General features: G+C 43.1%; 1 protein-coding gene across 1 annotated transcript; it reads left to right on the forward strand.

Annotated features, from left to right (window-relative positions):
• The first annotated feature begins 1,764 nt into the window (after positions 1-1,764).
• LOC139766803 (uncharacterized) lies at positions 1,765-4,532 on the forward strand. The gene is made up of 2 exons (XM_071695721.1): positions 1,765-2,405; positions 4,157-4,532. Exons 1-2 carry the CDS (start codon positions 1,968-1,970, stop codon positions 4,322-4,324), a joined length of 606 nt encoding a protein of 201 aa, XP_071551822.1. The 5' UTR covers positions 1,765-1,967; the 3' UTR covers positions 4,325-4,532.
• The last annotated feature ends 11,602 nt before the right edge of the window (positions 4,533-16,134 follow it).

Raw genomic sequence — 16,134 nt, forward strand, 5'->3', positions numbered from 1 at the left:
ATGATTTCCCAGGAACACCCAACAAACTCATACCCCTGTAATTTGAACACTCACATTCATCCCCTTTTGCCTTTGTACAATGGCACTATGCATGCATTCCGCCAACGCTAAGGTAATTCACCATGAGCCATACATACATGGAATATCCTCACCAACCAGTCAGCAGCACAGTCACCCCCATCTTTAATAAATTCCACTGCAATACCATCCAAACCCGCCGCCTTGCCGGCTTCCATCTTCCGCAAAGCTTTCACTACCTCTTTTCTGTTTACCAAACCATTCTCCCTGACCCTCTCACTTCGTACACTATCTCGACCAAAACACCCTATATCTACCACTCTATCATCTAACACATTCAACAAACCTTAAAGATACCCACTCCATCTCCTTCTCACATCACCACTACTTGTTACTACCTCCCCATTGGCCCCCTTCATCGATGTTCCCATTTGTTCCCTTGTCTTACGCACTATATTTGCCTCCTTTCAAAACATTTTTTTTTTATTCTTCCTAAAATCTAATGATACTCTCTCACCCCAACTCTCATTTACCCTCTTTTTCACCTCTTGCACCTTTCTCTTGACCTTCTGCCTCTTTCTTTTATACATCTCCCAGTCATTTGCACAATATCCCTGCAAAAATCGTCCAAATGCCTCTCTCTTCTCGTTCACTTATAATCTTACTTCTTCATCCCACCACTCACTACCCTTTCTAATCTGCCCACCTCCCACCTTTCTCATGCCAGAAGCATCTTTTGCGCAAGCCATCACTGTTTCCCTAAATACATCCCATGCCTCCCCTACACTCCTTACGTCCTTTGGTCTCACCTTTTTCCATTCTGCACTCAGTCTCTCCTGGTACTTCCTCACATAAGCCTCCTTCCCAAGCTCACATACTTTCACCGCATTTTACTCTGCATTTGGTAGAGGGTACGTAAAAAATGGGTGAGAATACCGTCTGAATATAAGAACCCTGACCGTTTTCTTCTTTTCCAACCTAACGCACCTTACCGGTACCCTACAACCCAAACTAATCCAACCTTGACCTCAATTACCATAAACGACGGTAACGATATCGTATCGTTAACCACAGAACATTTAATTTTCTCTTACTATCCTGAGCTAGTTAACCCTATTCCTAACCAGGCTGACAAGTTTCGAAAGCATAAAGTTTACCAATTCCTGACAAAGATGGCAAATTTGACTTCGTCTTGATTGATCCTTCCGTCAAGTTTTTCATCTTCCCTTTTCTTTAGTGTTTTAAAATCACGTACGTGCCTGAATTTACGGTCTCGTGACATCATGGAAACTAACGTCCTTGAACATGTTGCGCCACTCCTTCATTGTATACCAGTATGGACATATCTTCACAGTTACCAAGAATATTAAAAAAGTCCATTCACCTGAATTTGTTTGATTTTGTATTTTCTATTGCAATTCTATGAGCTTTCGTGAAACATAAATCAAGAAACGGGGTCGTGATCCGATTATCATCGTGCACCCGCCAAGCTTGTGACGTTACCATGACGTTGTCCATATAGTTCCCAGTTAGATAATAAAAATAGCTTCCCTTTTTCATTGTAATCCAGCATTATGTTTTGCTATTTGTTGTGTATAATACCATTGCTTCTTGAAGTCAATGAGTCAAATCTGGTACTTAAATACGATACACAGATTAAAAAGAAAGTGCCTACAAAATATTGTACTGGCAACTATTACAGCAAACGAGAAAGGCCCAAACCTGAGCAACATATACTATCGTAGTCTTATCACAGCATTTTACTTGTAAAGACGTTTATTCTTGTGATTCTTGTGTTTAGAGTTATCCAACTCGAGGTGTGTGTCAGTGAGCATTGAGTTCATATATTGTTTATTGAGACGCAAATTTTCATTCAACTTTCGAAGATTTGTACTGTTTCTGAGTCTCACGTTTACGCTTCGTTTTCGTAGCATACTGATAAAGGAAAAATGATGAACAGACTGATGATGAGGAAGGCCAAGTCTTGCCCATCATGCAAGGATTTCGAGACACCCCCGTGCTATGACTGCACCTTCAACATGAATCACCCACCGCCTGACTATGCCTCTTTATCCGAACACAGTCGTTGCCACAGTTACGCACAGCCACATAGCCCAATACGTCTTGAACACTCTCTACCTGCATTACCACAGATGCATCTAGATCCTTCAGAACATATGGATGACACAGACTTTGAGGTTTCCAGACTAACCCAAGCTGTGTGTCGCATAGGCTTAGCTGTATCGTTCCTCAGTAGCGAGAGTCAGCCCGGAGGTGCTTTCACTGACAGCAGAACACAGAACCTTAGTGCACCCATCTCAGTGCCACCGAGTACTACCCACACCAACTTCCCCAGAAACAGTTCCGCTCCAGAGTTACAACCAGAAGTAAGTTTCACGAATGATTTATTCACGTGCTCGAAAGGTGCAGTCTGTGCGTACGTAACTACTTATTTGTATTGTACGTGGGAGTTTTACGCTCATGGATTCCCATCTCAATGAACCTGTCATTCATGCAGTCATACATTTCTCCATACTGACCGCATGGACTATGTCTTCATTTCATTCCATTTATCCATCGCTCTTCCTCTATTAAAGTACCTTTTCACATCTAATTCATAAGTTTCTTCCCTAATTTCATGTTATGTCCTCTGGTTGTTTCTAACTCTATATCTCTCGATGAAATGTTGAGTGTCTATCATTATTCTGACTTGGTTGTGATCAGGTCACTCCTAGCTCTTCTCTTGTCATTGGTGGGCAAATTTAAGGCTTCTAACGTTTCCATGTTAATCATCTCTCTTAATTCTGATTTTCTATATTAACCCTTGGTGCTTCTTGGGGAGCTTGCTGAGTTTACTCCTTCTCCGTGAACTTGAATATGGTTTTAATATTTACTGGCAAACAGTTGGTCTCATTAACTAGGCTCCTAAGGAGGATGTGTGTGGTCGGAATCTTGCAAGAAATCTGTTTATGTGTGAATGCAAGGTTGCTCGCGAGTTGAACTCTGTGCACTTGCTTGAGTCAGTCAAGGTCGCCGACCGCTTGTCCCGCCCATACTGATCCTCACATATTGACTGACTGATACCCAGAGCCACAGCCAAGAAAGACTTGGGACTTTCATTACGTGACATGTCAACTGGAAAGAAACTTTGTAGCTTTATCAACACAATCTTAAGATATGTTGTTTCTCTCTCTTGGTACGTATAGCCACACTATGTATGACTAAATCTTATTCATGGTTATATCTCTGCTTACCACCTACCGCTATACATCTATTCATATATCTCGGACGTTCCGATACTATCGATAATGATAACATATAATTTCAAACACTACAACCAGTCATCCTTATCTACACCCCAACTCGAGCCTCCGAACCTTGCCCAACTCAGAGTACGAAATCAGGAAGCATCGCAATATCAGAATATATGGAAAATGTGTGCATTAATTGATCCATTCCGGCAGTCTCGATGTTCATTCCAGCATTTACGATCCATTCTGGTGTTTATCCATATCGCTCCCATCTTATGTACGATACACCCATACTGATGACGACTCCCTTATAACCACTCATTGTACGACCCCATCATCATGTTTTTGACTCCATCTTTTTGTCTAATTCCACCTGTGCACGACCCCGTTGTCTGTGATGACTCTGCCCCTATGCTTCACAATCTGTACCAATTCACCTGTATATTACGACTCCACCAACCTATGCTTCATATCTGATCTAATTCACTTGTATATTACGACTCCCTTCACCTACCTATGCTTCATATCTGTACTAATTCACCTGTATATTACGACTCCACATACCTATGCTTCATATCTGTGCTAATTCACCTGTATATTACAACTCCACTTTGCATCTCCCTTGTATGAATCTCACCTCTGTGACCTCGCCTGTACCTTTACCTTCACACAGTCATAGTTCCGAACATCTCAGTACATATATGAAGCCAGTAGGTCACTCAGGAATTATGAGGGTAATAATGTGTTATAACGAGACGTGGAGTGAGGCCACCAACAATTATGCTTAAATATGACGGATTCTGGCTTAATGACCATGAACTGCTGACAGTCATTAAATCCAGCAACATGAACATATACTGACCTTGTAATTCCTTTACTCCTGACAGGCGAGTGTGGGCAGCCCGCGTGACCACCAAGTGTCTGAGGACCACCTGCTGCTTAACGCCATCACCAGCCATGTCTCTGGTCACCATCTGGATAGCTCAGCCCATTCGTCACACTTATCAAGCCGGGAGCCGTCGCCGCTCCCCTGCCAACTCCTTGTCCCGGAGTGATGATGATCTGGCCAGCCTCCGTCAACTGCTTCAACCCATCTGGCACTCGTTACTTACTAAACTGGAACACCGCTGCCCTGGCTTGTCACCACTTAACGTACTACCTGGCCTGTCGATGACTCAGAGCAGCCAGCAGTCACTGAAACATCAAATCGTATACATATGTCATACTATCGTTTTTTACTACAAATAAAAAGAAAAAAAGCTAGTTGCTTATTCACTCCCTCCGTTTATGATAAGGAAAGTTCTTGTTTCCTGTACAAAAATATTGATCTACTTCTCTGAACCATAACTCGACATCTGGGATACTTAGGTTATGCAGGGAACAAACGTTCCCAGACGGAAAGTTTACTGAAGTTGCATTACCAGTCAAGCTTCCGGTGGGCTTCCTTGGTGCGGTAAGTGCCTCGCTGTTGCCTATTGCCCTTTGGCAGAGAGGAGGCAGCTGCCCCATCTTGCACAGGCGCTTCTGCACACTGTCAGTGACCATATATTCCAGTAGAGTAAGAAGTTCTATAAGGAGACTGTACTCCAATGATTCAGCCTCGTTAAAGGTGACTATACACATGCGACGTAAGCTCGAGCATGTACAGCCCGTTATATATGCACATTTGTAATCATTTACGGTATATGTACATATTACCGGACACTTGCCTTGAAACCTGCTTTATTTGAGGCGGTCGTGTGATCCTGGCTGGACTGCACGAGTGACTTGACCTCCAGCGTGCTCGTCAAGGCTTCCCTTAGGTTGGATGGCTTGTCTCCTTGCATCTTTAAGTGTGGCCGATTCCCGACAAAAGTTTCGACTTCCCGGGATTCAAGTGCCTTCCTACAAAAATGGGTGTTGAGTTCCCACTTACCTGTTAGCCCAAGAGTATCCGAACCCTTGCTTGTCCTCGGGATCCACACCTAAACACCCAGAACTTGAGAAGATTCCTTTTAACTGGCATGTCATCAAAGGTTCAGAACCTAAAGACACGAGGTTATGTAGAACAGAACTTTGTAACAATAGGACTGACGTAACATTTTTATCCTCTTATTCTTTATGCCTCTCTTCCAGGGGTCTAGCGCAAACATAAGTTCGAATCCTGAAGCGGCAGTCTGTCCACATTCAACCCAACTGTTCATTTTTCGATAAATTGGGTACATGACTTACATTATATATATATATATATATATATATATATATATATATATATATATATATATATATATATATATATATATATATATATATATATATATTATCCCTGGGGATAGGGGAAAAAGAATACTTCCCACGTATTCCCTGCGTGTCGTAGAAGGCGACTAAAAGGGGAGGGAGCGGGTGGCTGGAAATCCTCCCCTCTCGTTTTTTTTTTTTTTTAATTTTCCAAAAGAAGGAACAGAGAAGGGGGCCAGGTGAGGATATTCCCTCTAAGGCCCAGTCCTCTGTTCATAGCGCTACCTCGCTATTGCGGGAAATGGCGAATAGTACGAAGGAAAAGAGAATATATATATATATATATATATATATATATATATATATATATATATATATATATATATATATATATATATACTATTCGCCATTTCCCGCGTTAGCGAGGTATCGTTAAAAACAGAGGCTGAGCCTTGGAGGGAATATCCTCACTTGACCCCCTCCTCTGTTCCTTCATTAGGAAAACTAAAAACGAGAGGGGAGGATTTCCAGCCTCCGCTCCCTTCCTACGTAAGAAAAGAGAACAAATGGGAGCATCGGTGAAGGGGGCAAATGGGGAGGTAATAACAAGTAGTGGTGAAGTGGGAGGGAGGTGGAATTAATATTTTGAAGGTTTGTTAAATGTGCTAGATGATAGGGTGGCAGACAGAGCGTTTTGGCCGAGGTAGTGTGCCAAGTGAGAGGGTCAGGGAGAATGATTTGATAAACAGAGAAGAGGTATTGAAAGCTTTGCGGAAGATGAAAGCCGGCAAGGCGGCGGGTTTGGATAGTATTGCTGTGGAATTTATTAAGAAAGGGGTGACTGTGTTGTTGACGATATTCAATGTATGTATGTTTCATGGTGAAGTGCCTGAGGATTGGCGGAATGCATGCATAATGCCATTGTACAAAGGCACAGGGGATAAAGGCGAGTGTTCAAATTACAGATATATAAGTTTGTTGAGTGTTTCTGGGAAATTATATGGTAGGGTATTGATTGAAAGGGTCAAGGCATGTACAGAGCATCAGAGTGGGGAAGAGCAGTGTGGTTTCAGAAGTGGTAGAGGATGTGTGGATTAGGTGTGTGCTTTGAAGAATGTATGTGAAAAATACTTAGAAAAGCAAATGGATTTGTATGTAGCATTTATGGATTTGAAGAATACATATGACAGAACAGATAGAGATACTCTGCGGAAGGTATTTAGAGCATATGGTGTGGGAGGCAAGATGCTAGAAGCAGTGAAAAGTTTTTATCGAGGATGTAAGACATGTGTACGCGTAGGAAAAGAGGAGAGTGATTGGTTCTCAGTGAATGTCGGTTTGTGGCAGGGGTGAATGATGTCTCCATGGTTGTTTAATTTGTTTATGGATGGGGTTGTTAAGGAGGTGAATGCAAGAGTTCTGGCAAGAGAGGCAAGTATGCAGTCTATTGTGGATGTGAGGACTTGGGAAGTGAGTCAGTTGTTGTTCGCTGATGATACAGCGCTGGTGGCTGATTCGTGTGAGAAACTGCAGAAGTTGGTGGCTGAGTTAGTTGAAGTGTGTGAAAGAAGGAAGCTGAGAGTACATGTGAATAAGAGCAAGGTTATTAGGTTCAGTAGGGTTTGAGGGAGAAGTCGATTGGGAGGTAAGTTTGAATGGAGAAAAACTGGAAGAAGTGAAGTGTTTTAGATATCTGGGAGTGTATTTGGCAGCGGATGAACCCAGGAAGCGGAAGGGAGTCACGGGTGTGTGTGTGTGTGTGTGTGTGTGTGTGTGTGTGTGTGTGTGTGTGTGTGTGCAAGTTTCTAGAAGCGTTGGAAAACGTGTGGAAGTCGAGAACATTATCTCGGAGAGCAAGAATGGGTATCTTTGAAGGAATAATTGTTCCAACAATGTTATATGGTTGTGAGGCAGGGGCTATAGATATGGTTGTGCGGAGGAGGATGGATGCGTTGGAAATGGAGATGTCCCAGGACAATATGTGGTGTGAGGTGGTTTGATCGAGTAAGTAATGAAAGGGTAAGAGAGATGTATGGCAAGAAAAAGAGTGTGGTTGAGAGAGCAGAAGAGGGTGTATTGAAATGCTTTGGTCACATGGAGAGAATGAGTGAGGAAAGATTGACAAAGAGGATATATGTGTCGAAGGTGGAGGGAATGAGAAGTGGGAGACCAAATTGGAGGTGGAAGGATGGAGTGAAAAAGATTTTGAGAGATCGGGGCCTGAACATACAGGAGGGTGAAAGGTGTGCAAGGAATAGGGTGAATTGGAACAATGTGGTATACTGGGGTCGACGTGCTGTCAATGGATTGAACCAGGGCATGTGAAGCGTCTGGAGCAAACCATGAAAAGTTTTTTGGGGCCTGCATGTGGAAAGGGAGATGTGGTTTCGGTGCATTACGCATGACAGTTAGAGACGGTGTGAACGAATGTGGCCTTTGTTGTCTTTTCCTAGCGCTACCTCGCACGCACGCGGGGGGAGGGGAGGTGCCATTTCGTGTGGCGGGAATGGATGAAGGTTGTATGTATGAATATGTACGTACATGTGTATATATGTATATGTCTGTGTACGTATATGTATGTATACGTTGAAATGTATAGGTATGTATATAAGCGTGTGAGGGCTTTTATGTATATACATGTGTATATGGGCGGGTCGGGCCAATCTTTCGTTTGTTTCCTTGCGCTATATATATATATATATATATATATATATATATATATATATATATATATATATATATATATATATATTATCCCTGGGGATAGGGGAGAAAGAATACCTCCCACGTATTCCCTGCGTGTCGTAGAAGGCGACTAAAAGGGGAGGGAGCGGGTGGCTGGAAATCCTCCCCTCTCGTTTTTTTTTTTTTTTTTAATTTTCCAAAAGAAGGAACAGAGAAGGGGGCCAGGTGAGGATATTCCCTCTAAGGCCCAGTCCTCTGTTCATAGCGCTACCTCGCTAATGCGGGAAATGGCGAATAGTACGAAAGAAAAAAAAAAAAAAATATATATATATATATATATATATATATATATATATATATATATATATATATATATATATATATATATATTATCCCTGGGGATAGGGGTGAAAGAATACTTCCCACGCATTCCTCACGTGTCGTAGAAGGCGACTAGAGGGGACGGGAGCGGGGGGCCAGAAATCCTCCCCTCCTTGTATTTCTAACTTTCTAAAAAAAAATGGGAAACAGAAGGAGTCTAATTTTGAGTGATCGGGGCCTGAACATGCAGGAGGGTGAAAGGCGGGCAAGGAATAGAGTAAATTGGATCGATGTGGTATACCGGGGTTGACGTGCTGTCAGTGGATTGAATCAGGGCATGTGAAGCGTCTGGTGTAAACCATGGAAAGTTGTGTGGGGCCTGGATGTGGAAAGGGAGCTGTGGTTTCGGGCATTAGTGCATGACAGCTGGAGACTCAGTGTGAACGAATGGGGCCTTTGTTATCTTTTCCTAGCGCTACCTCGCACACATGAGGGGGGAGGGGGATGGTATTCCATGTGTGGCGAGGTGGCGATAGGAATGAATAAAGGCAGACAGTGTGAATTGTGTGCTTGGGTATATATGTATGTGTCTGTGTGTGTATATATATGTGTACATTGAGATGTATAGGTATGTATATTTGCGTGTGTGGACGTGTATGTATATACATGTGTATGGGGGTGGGTTGGGCCATTTCTTTCTTCTGTTTCCTTGCGCTACCTTGCAAATGCGGGAGACAGCGACAAAGCAAAATAAATAAATAAATATATATACATTATCCCTGGGGATAGGGGAGAAAGAATACTTCCCACGCATTCCCTGCGTGTCGTAGAAGGCGAATAAAAGGGGAGGGAGCGGGGGGCTGGAAATCCTTCCCTCTCTTTTTTTCTAATTTTCCAAAAGAAGGAACAGAGAAGGGGGCCAGGTGAGAATAATCCCTCAAAGGCCCAGTCCTCTGTTCTTAACGCTACCTCGCTAATGCGAACAGTTTGAAAGATATATATATATATATATATACATTTTTTTTCCATAATATTCACTATTTCCCGCGTTAGCGAGGTAGCGTTAAGAACTGAGGACTGAGCCTTTGAGGGATTATTCTCACTTGGCCCCCTTCTGTTCCTTCTTTTGGAAAGTTAAGAGAGAGGGGAGGACTTCCAGCCCCCCGCTCCCTTCCCTTTTAGTCCCCTCATACGACTGGCAGGGAATACGTGGGAAGTATTCTTTCTCTCCTATTCCTAGGGAATATATATATATATATATATATATATATATATATATATATATATATATATATATATATATATCATCTCAGGGGATAGGGGAGAAAGAATACTTCCCACGTATTCCCAGCGTGTCGTAAAAGGCGACTAAAAGAGGAGGGAGCTGGGGGGCTGGAAATACCCCCTCCCGCTTTTAATTTTCCTACAGAAGTTAGAAGGGGACCAAGTGAGGATATTCCCTCCAAGGCTCAGTCCTCTGTTTTCCTGGAGTTACTTCGCTGAAGCAGGGGATAGCGATGCTGTTTCCTGTGGTGCGGGGTAGCACTAGGAATGGGTGAAGGCAAACAAGTATTGATATGTATATGTGTATATATGTATGTGTAATTATGTGTAGGTATTTGTGCAAGTATGGGCGTTCATGTAGTGGATGGGCTATTCTTCGTCAGTTTCCTGTCGCTAAATATATAAATATAAATATAATTATCATTACCGAGATGGCTTTGATTTGGGCTTTCAGTTGTCCGTAGCGTGTCATCTAACATTAAAAAAGCTAATCACGTCACTGACATTAATGGTATACAGCATAACAACAAGATATTTTGTCAGCATTAACTACGTGTACCTGGCGCTACCTCGCTGACGCAGGGGTTGGCGTTGCTGTTTCCTGTGGGGCGGGGTGGCGCCGAAAATGAATGTGTGGGAGGTAAGCTGCTAGAAGCAGTGAAAATTTTACACCAAGGGTGTAAGGTATGTGTACAATTAGGATGAAAGGACAGTGATTGGTTCGCAGTGAAGGTCGGTTTGCAGCAGGGGTGTGTGATGTCTCCATGGTTGTTTACTTTGTTTATGGATGGCGTGGTTAGGGAGGTAAATGCATGAGTTTTGTAGAGAGGGGCGAGTATGCAGTCTGTTGTGGATGAGAGGGACTGGGAAGTGAGTCAGTTGTTTGCCGATGATACAGCCCTGGTGGCTGATTCGTGGGAAAAGCTGCAGATGTTGGTGAATGAGTTTGGAAAAGTGTGTGAAAGGAGAAAGCTGAGAGCAAATGCGAATAAGAGCACGGTTATTAGGTTCAGTAGGGTTAAGGGACAAGTTACTTGTGATGCAAGTTTAAATGGAGAAAAATTGGAGGAAGTGAAGTGTTTTAGATATCTAGAAGTGGACTTAGCAGCGAATGGAACCATGGAAGCGGAAGCGAGTCACAGGGTGGGGGAGGAGGGCGAAGGTTCTGGAAGCGATGAAGAATGTGTGGAAGGAGAGCAAAAATGAGTATGTTTGAAGGAACAGTAGTTCCAGCAATACTATATGGTTTCGAGGCATGAGCTATAGATAGGGTTGTACGGAGGAGGGTGGATGTGCTGGAAATGAAATGTTTAAGAACAATATGTGGAGGTGATTTGATGGAGTAAGTAATGAGAGGGTAAGAAAGATGTGTGGAAATAATGAGTGTGGTTGAAAGAGCAGAAGAGGGTGTAGAAATGGTTTGGACATATGGAGAGAATGATCGAGGAAAGATTGACAAAGAGGATATACGTGTCAGAGGCGGAGGGAACAAGGAGAAGCGGGAGACCAAATCGGAGGTGGAAGGATGGAGTGGAAAACTTTTTGAGCGATCGGGGCCAGAATATATAGGAGGTTGAGAGGCGTGCAAGGAATACAGTGAATTGGAACGATACTGTATACCGGGGTCGACGTGCTGTCAGGGGACTGAACCAGGGTATGTGAAGCGTCTAGGGTAAACCATGGAAAAGTTTGTGGGGGTCTGGGTGTGGATAGAGAGCTGTCATATGCATTTCATATGACGGGTGGAGACCAAGTGTGAACGAATGTGGCCTTTTATGTCTATTTTCCTGGCGCTACCTTGCTGAAGGATGGGGTAGCGATGCTATTTCCTGTGGGGCAGGAAAGAGACAGAAATGGATGAAGGCGAGCAAATTTGAATCTGTACATGTGTATGTATGCATGTATGTATATGTATGTATAGGTGCGTATGTGGGCGTTTATGTACATATACGTGTATATGAGTGGATGGTCCATTCTTCGTCTGTTGTTTCCTGGCACTACCTCTCTGACGCGAGAAACAGCGATTATATATAATAAATATGTTGTAAATGGAATTGAAGAGCTTGTGGATCTGTATGCTGAAAAAGGACTGGTGATTGGGAATATACGGTTTAAAGAGACATACATGAGTATACATATGCGAGTATGAGAGATGGTCAAAGGGCATTACTGGATCACGTGTCAATTGATAGGCATGTAAAAGAGAGACTTTTGGATGAAAATGTTCTGAGAAGGGCAGTTGGAGAAATGTCTGATCACTTATTTTGAGGCGAAAATTTGCAGAGGTTTTCAGAAAAGAGAGTGATGAGAGTAAGTGAGCTTGAAAAGGAGGCTTGTGTGAGGAAGTACCAAGAGAGACTGAGTGTAGAATGGCAAAAGAAAAGAGCAAATGACAAGAGGGGAATGAGGGAGGAATGGGATGTATTTAGGGAAGTAGTAATAGCTAGCGCAAAAGATGCACGTGGCATGAGAAAGGTGGGAGGAGGGCAGATTTGAAGGGGTAGTGAGTGGTGGGATGCAGCAAAGCTGTTAGTGAAAGAGAGGCGTTCGGACGATTTTTGCATTGGAAGTAGTGCAAATGACTGGGAGATGTATAAAAGAAAGCGGCAGGAGGTAAAGAGAAAGGTGCAAGAGGTGAAAAAGAAGGTATATGAGAGTTGGGGTGAGAGAGTATCATTAAACTTTAGGGAGAATAAAAAGGTGTTTTGGATGGAGGAAAATAACGTGCGTAAGACACGAGAACAAATTGGAACTTCGGTGAAGGGGGCAAATGGGGATGTAATAACAAGTAGTGATAAAGTGAGACGGAGATGGAGTGAGTATTTTCAAGGCTCGTTGAACGTGTTTGATGATAAAGTAGTAGATATAGGGTGTTTTGGTTGGGTTGGAGTGCGGAGTGAGAGGGTCAGGGAGAATTGTTTGGTAAACAGAGAAGAGGTTGAGAAAGCTTTTCAGAAGTTGAAATCCGTACTGCAGTGGAATTTATTAAAAAAGGGGATGACTGTGCTGCTGACTTGTTGGCAAGGATATTCAATGTATGTATGAATCATGGTGAAGTGCCTGAGGATTGGCGGAATGCATGCATAGTGCTATTGTACAAAGGCAAAGGGGATAAAGGTGTGTTCAAATGACAAGAATTAGTTTGTTGAGTATTCTTGGGAAATTATATGGGAGGGTATTGACTGAGAGGGTAAAGGCATGCACAGAGAAACAGATGGGGAAGAGCAGTGTGGTTTCAAAAGTGGAAGAGGATGGGTGGATCAGGTGTTTGTTTAAAGAGTGTATGTGAGAAATACTTAGAAAATCAGATGGATTTGTATGTAGCATTTATGGATCTGGAGGAATATGATAAGGTTGATAGAGATGCTTTATGGAAGGTACTAAGAGTATATGGTGTAGGAGGTTAAGTTACAATTAGCAGTGAAAAGTTTTACCAAATACATAAGGCATGTGTACGAGTTGGGAGGGAGGGAGGGAAGTGATTGGTTACCAGTGAATATCGGTTTACGGCAGGGGTGCATGATGTCTCCATGGTTGTTTAATTTGTTTATGGATAGGGTTGTTAGAGAGGCGGAAGGACTGGAAAGGTAATCAGTTGATCGCTGATGATACAGCGCTGGTGACTGATTCGGGTGAAAAACTGCAGAAGTTGGTGACTTAGTTTGGTTAAGTGTGTGAAAGGAAAGTTGAGTAAATGTACATAAGAGTAAGGTTATCAGGTTCAGTAGGGGTGAGGCGCAAGCAAATTGGGAAACATGTTTGAATGGAGAATGGACTTAGCAGCGGATGGAACCATGGAAGCGGAAGCGAGTCACAGGGTGGGGGAGGGAGCGAAGGTTCCAGAGGCGTTGAAAAAAGTGTGTGGAAGGCGAGAACGTAATCTCGGAGAGCAAAAAATAGGTATGTTTGAAGGAATAGTGCTTCCAACAATGTTATATGTATGCGAGGTACGGGCTATGGATAGAGTTGTGCGCAGGAGGGTGGATGTGTTGGAAATGAGATGTTCGAGGACAATATGTGGTGTGAGATGGTTTGAGCGAGTAAGTACTGAAAGGGTAAGAGAGAGGTGTGGTAATAAAAAGAGGGTGGTTGAGAAAGCAGAAGAGGGTGTGTTGAAGTGGTTTGGTCACATGGAGAGAATGAGTGGGGAAATATTGACAAAGAGGATATATGCGTCAGAGGTGTAGGGAAGAAGTCAAAGCAGGAGACCAAATTGGAGGTGGAAGGATGGAGTGAAAATGATTTTGAGCGATCGGTGCCTGAACATAAAGGAGAGTGAAAGGAGTGCAAGGAATAGAGTGAATTGGAACGATGCGGTATACAAGGGTCGACGTACTGTCCTCTTTGAACCAGGGCATGTGAAGCTTTGAGGTAAACCATGTAAAGGTCTGTGGGGCCTGGATGTGGAAAGGGAGCTGTGGTTTCGGTGTATTACACATGCCAGGTAGAGACTGAGTGTGAACGAAAGTGGCCTTGGTTGTCTTTCCCTGGCGAGAGAGAGAGAGAGAGAGAGAGAGAGAGAGAGAGAGAGAGAGAGAGAGAGAGAGAGAGAGAGAGAAAGAGAGAGAGAGTGCGGGGTGCTGTTTCCCGTGCGGCGGGTTGTCGACGGCAATGAAGGCAAAATGTATGAATATATAGAATATGCACATGTGTATATGTATGTATACGTTGAAATGTACATGTATGAATATGTGCGTGTATGGGCGTTTAAGTACATACATGTGTATATGGGGGGTTGGGCCATTCTTAGTCTATTTTCTTGCGCTTCCTTGCTGACGCGGGAAACAGCGATTAAGTATTCTATATATATATATATATATATATATATATATATATATAATAATTAGTCGCTGTCTCCGGCGTTAGCGAAGAAGCGCAAGGAAACGGACGAAAGAATGGCCCAACACACCCAAAAGGCACATGCATAAACATTCACATATACCTACCTATACATTTCAACGTATACATACATATACATACACAGGTATATATATATATATATATATATATATATATATATATATATATATATATATATATATATATATATATATTTATATTTTTTATTATATTTATTATACTTTGTCGCTGTCTCCCGCGTTTGCGAGGTAGCGCAAGGAAACAGACGAAAGAAATGGCCCAACCCCCATACACATGTATATACATACGTCCACACACGCAAATATACATACCTACTCAGCTTTCCATGGTTTACCCCAGACGCTTAACATGCCTTGATTCAATCCACTGACAGCACGTCAACCCCGGTATACCACATCGATCCAATTCACTCTATTCCTTGCCCTCCTTTCACCCTCCTGCATGTTCAGGCCCCGATCACACAAAATCTTTTTCACTCCATCTTTCCACCTCCAATTTGGTCTCCCTCTTCTCCTTGTTCCCTCCACCTCCGACACATATATCCTCTTGGTCAATCTTTCCTCACTCATCCTCTCCATATGCCCAAACCACTTCAAAACACCCTCTTCTGCTCTCTCAACCACGCTCCTTTTATTTCCACACATCTCTCTTACCCTTACGTTACTCACTCGATCAAACCACCTCACACCACACATTGTCCTCAAACATCTCATTTCCAGCACATCCATCCTCCTGCGCACAACTCTATCCATAGCCCACGCCTCGCAACCATACAACATTGTTGGAACCACTATTCCTTCAAACATACCCATTTTTGCTTTCCGAGATAATGTTCTCGACTTCCACACATTCTTCAAGGCCCCCAGAATTTTCGCCCCCTCCCCCACCCTATGATCCACTTCCGCTTCCATGGTTCCATCCGCTGCCAGATCCACTCCCAGATATCTAAAACACTTCACTTCCTCCAGTTTTTCTCCATTCAAACTCACCTCCCAATTGACTTGACCCTCAACCCTACTGTACCTAATAACCTTGCTCTTATTCACATTTACTCTTAACTTTCTTCTTCCACACACTTTTCCAAACTCAGTCACCAGCTTCTGCAGTTTCTCACATGAATCAGCCACCAGCGCTGTATCATCAGCGAACAACAACTGACTCACTTCCCAAGCTCTCTCATCCCCAACAGACTTCATACTTGCCCCTCTTTCCAAAACTCTTGCATTTATTTATTTTTTTTTTTTGTCGCTGTCTCCCGCGTTTGCGAGGTAGCGCAAGGAAACAGACGAAAGAAATGGCCCTACCCACCCTCATACACATGTATATACATACGTCCACACACGCAAGTATACGTACCTACACAGCTTTCCATGGTTTACCCCAGACGCTTCACATGCCTTGATTCAATCCACTGACAGCACGTCAACCCCGGTATGCCACATCGATCCAATTCACTCTATTCCTTGCCCTCCTTTCA

This window comes from Panulirus ornatus, chromosome 58, assembly GCF_036320965.1.
Source record: "Panulirus ornatus isolate Po-2019 chromosome 58, ASM3632096v1, whole genome shotgun sequence".
In the NCBI taxonomy this organism is placed as follows: Eukaryota; Metazoa; Arthropoda; class Malacostraca; order Decapoda; family Palinuridae; genus Panulirus; species Panulirus ornatus.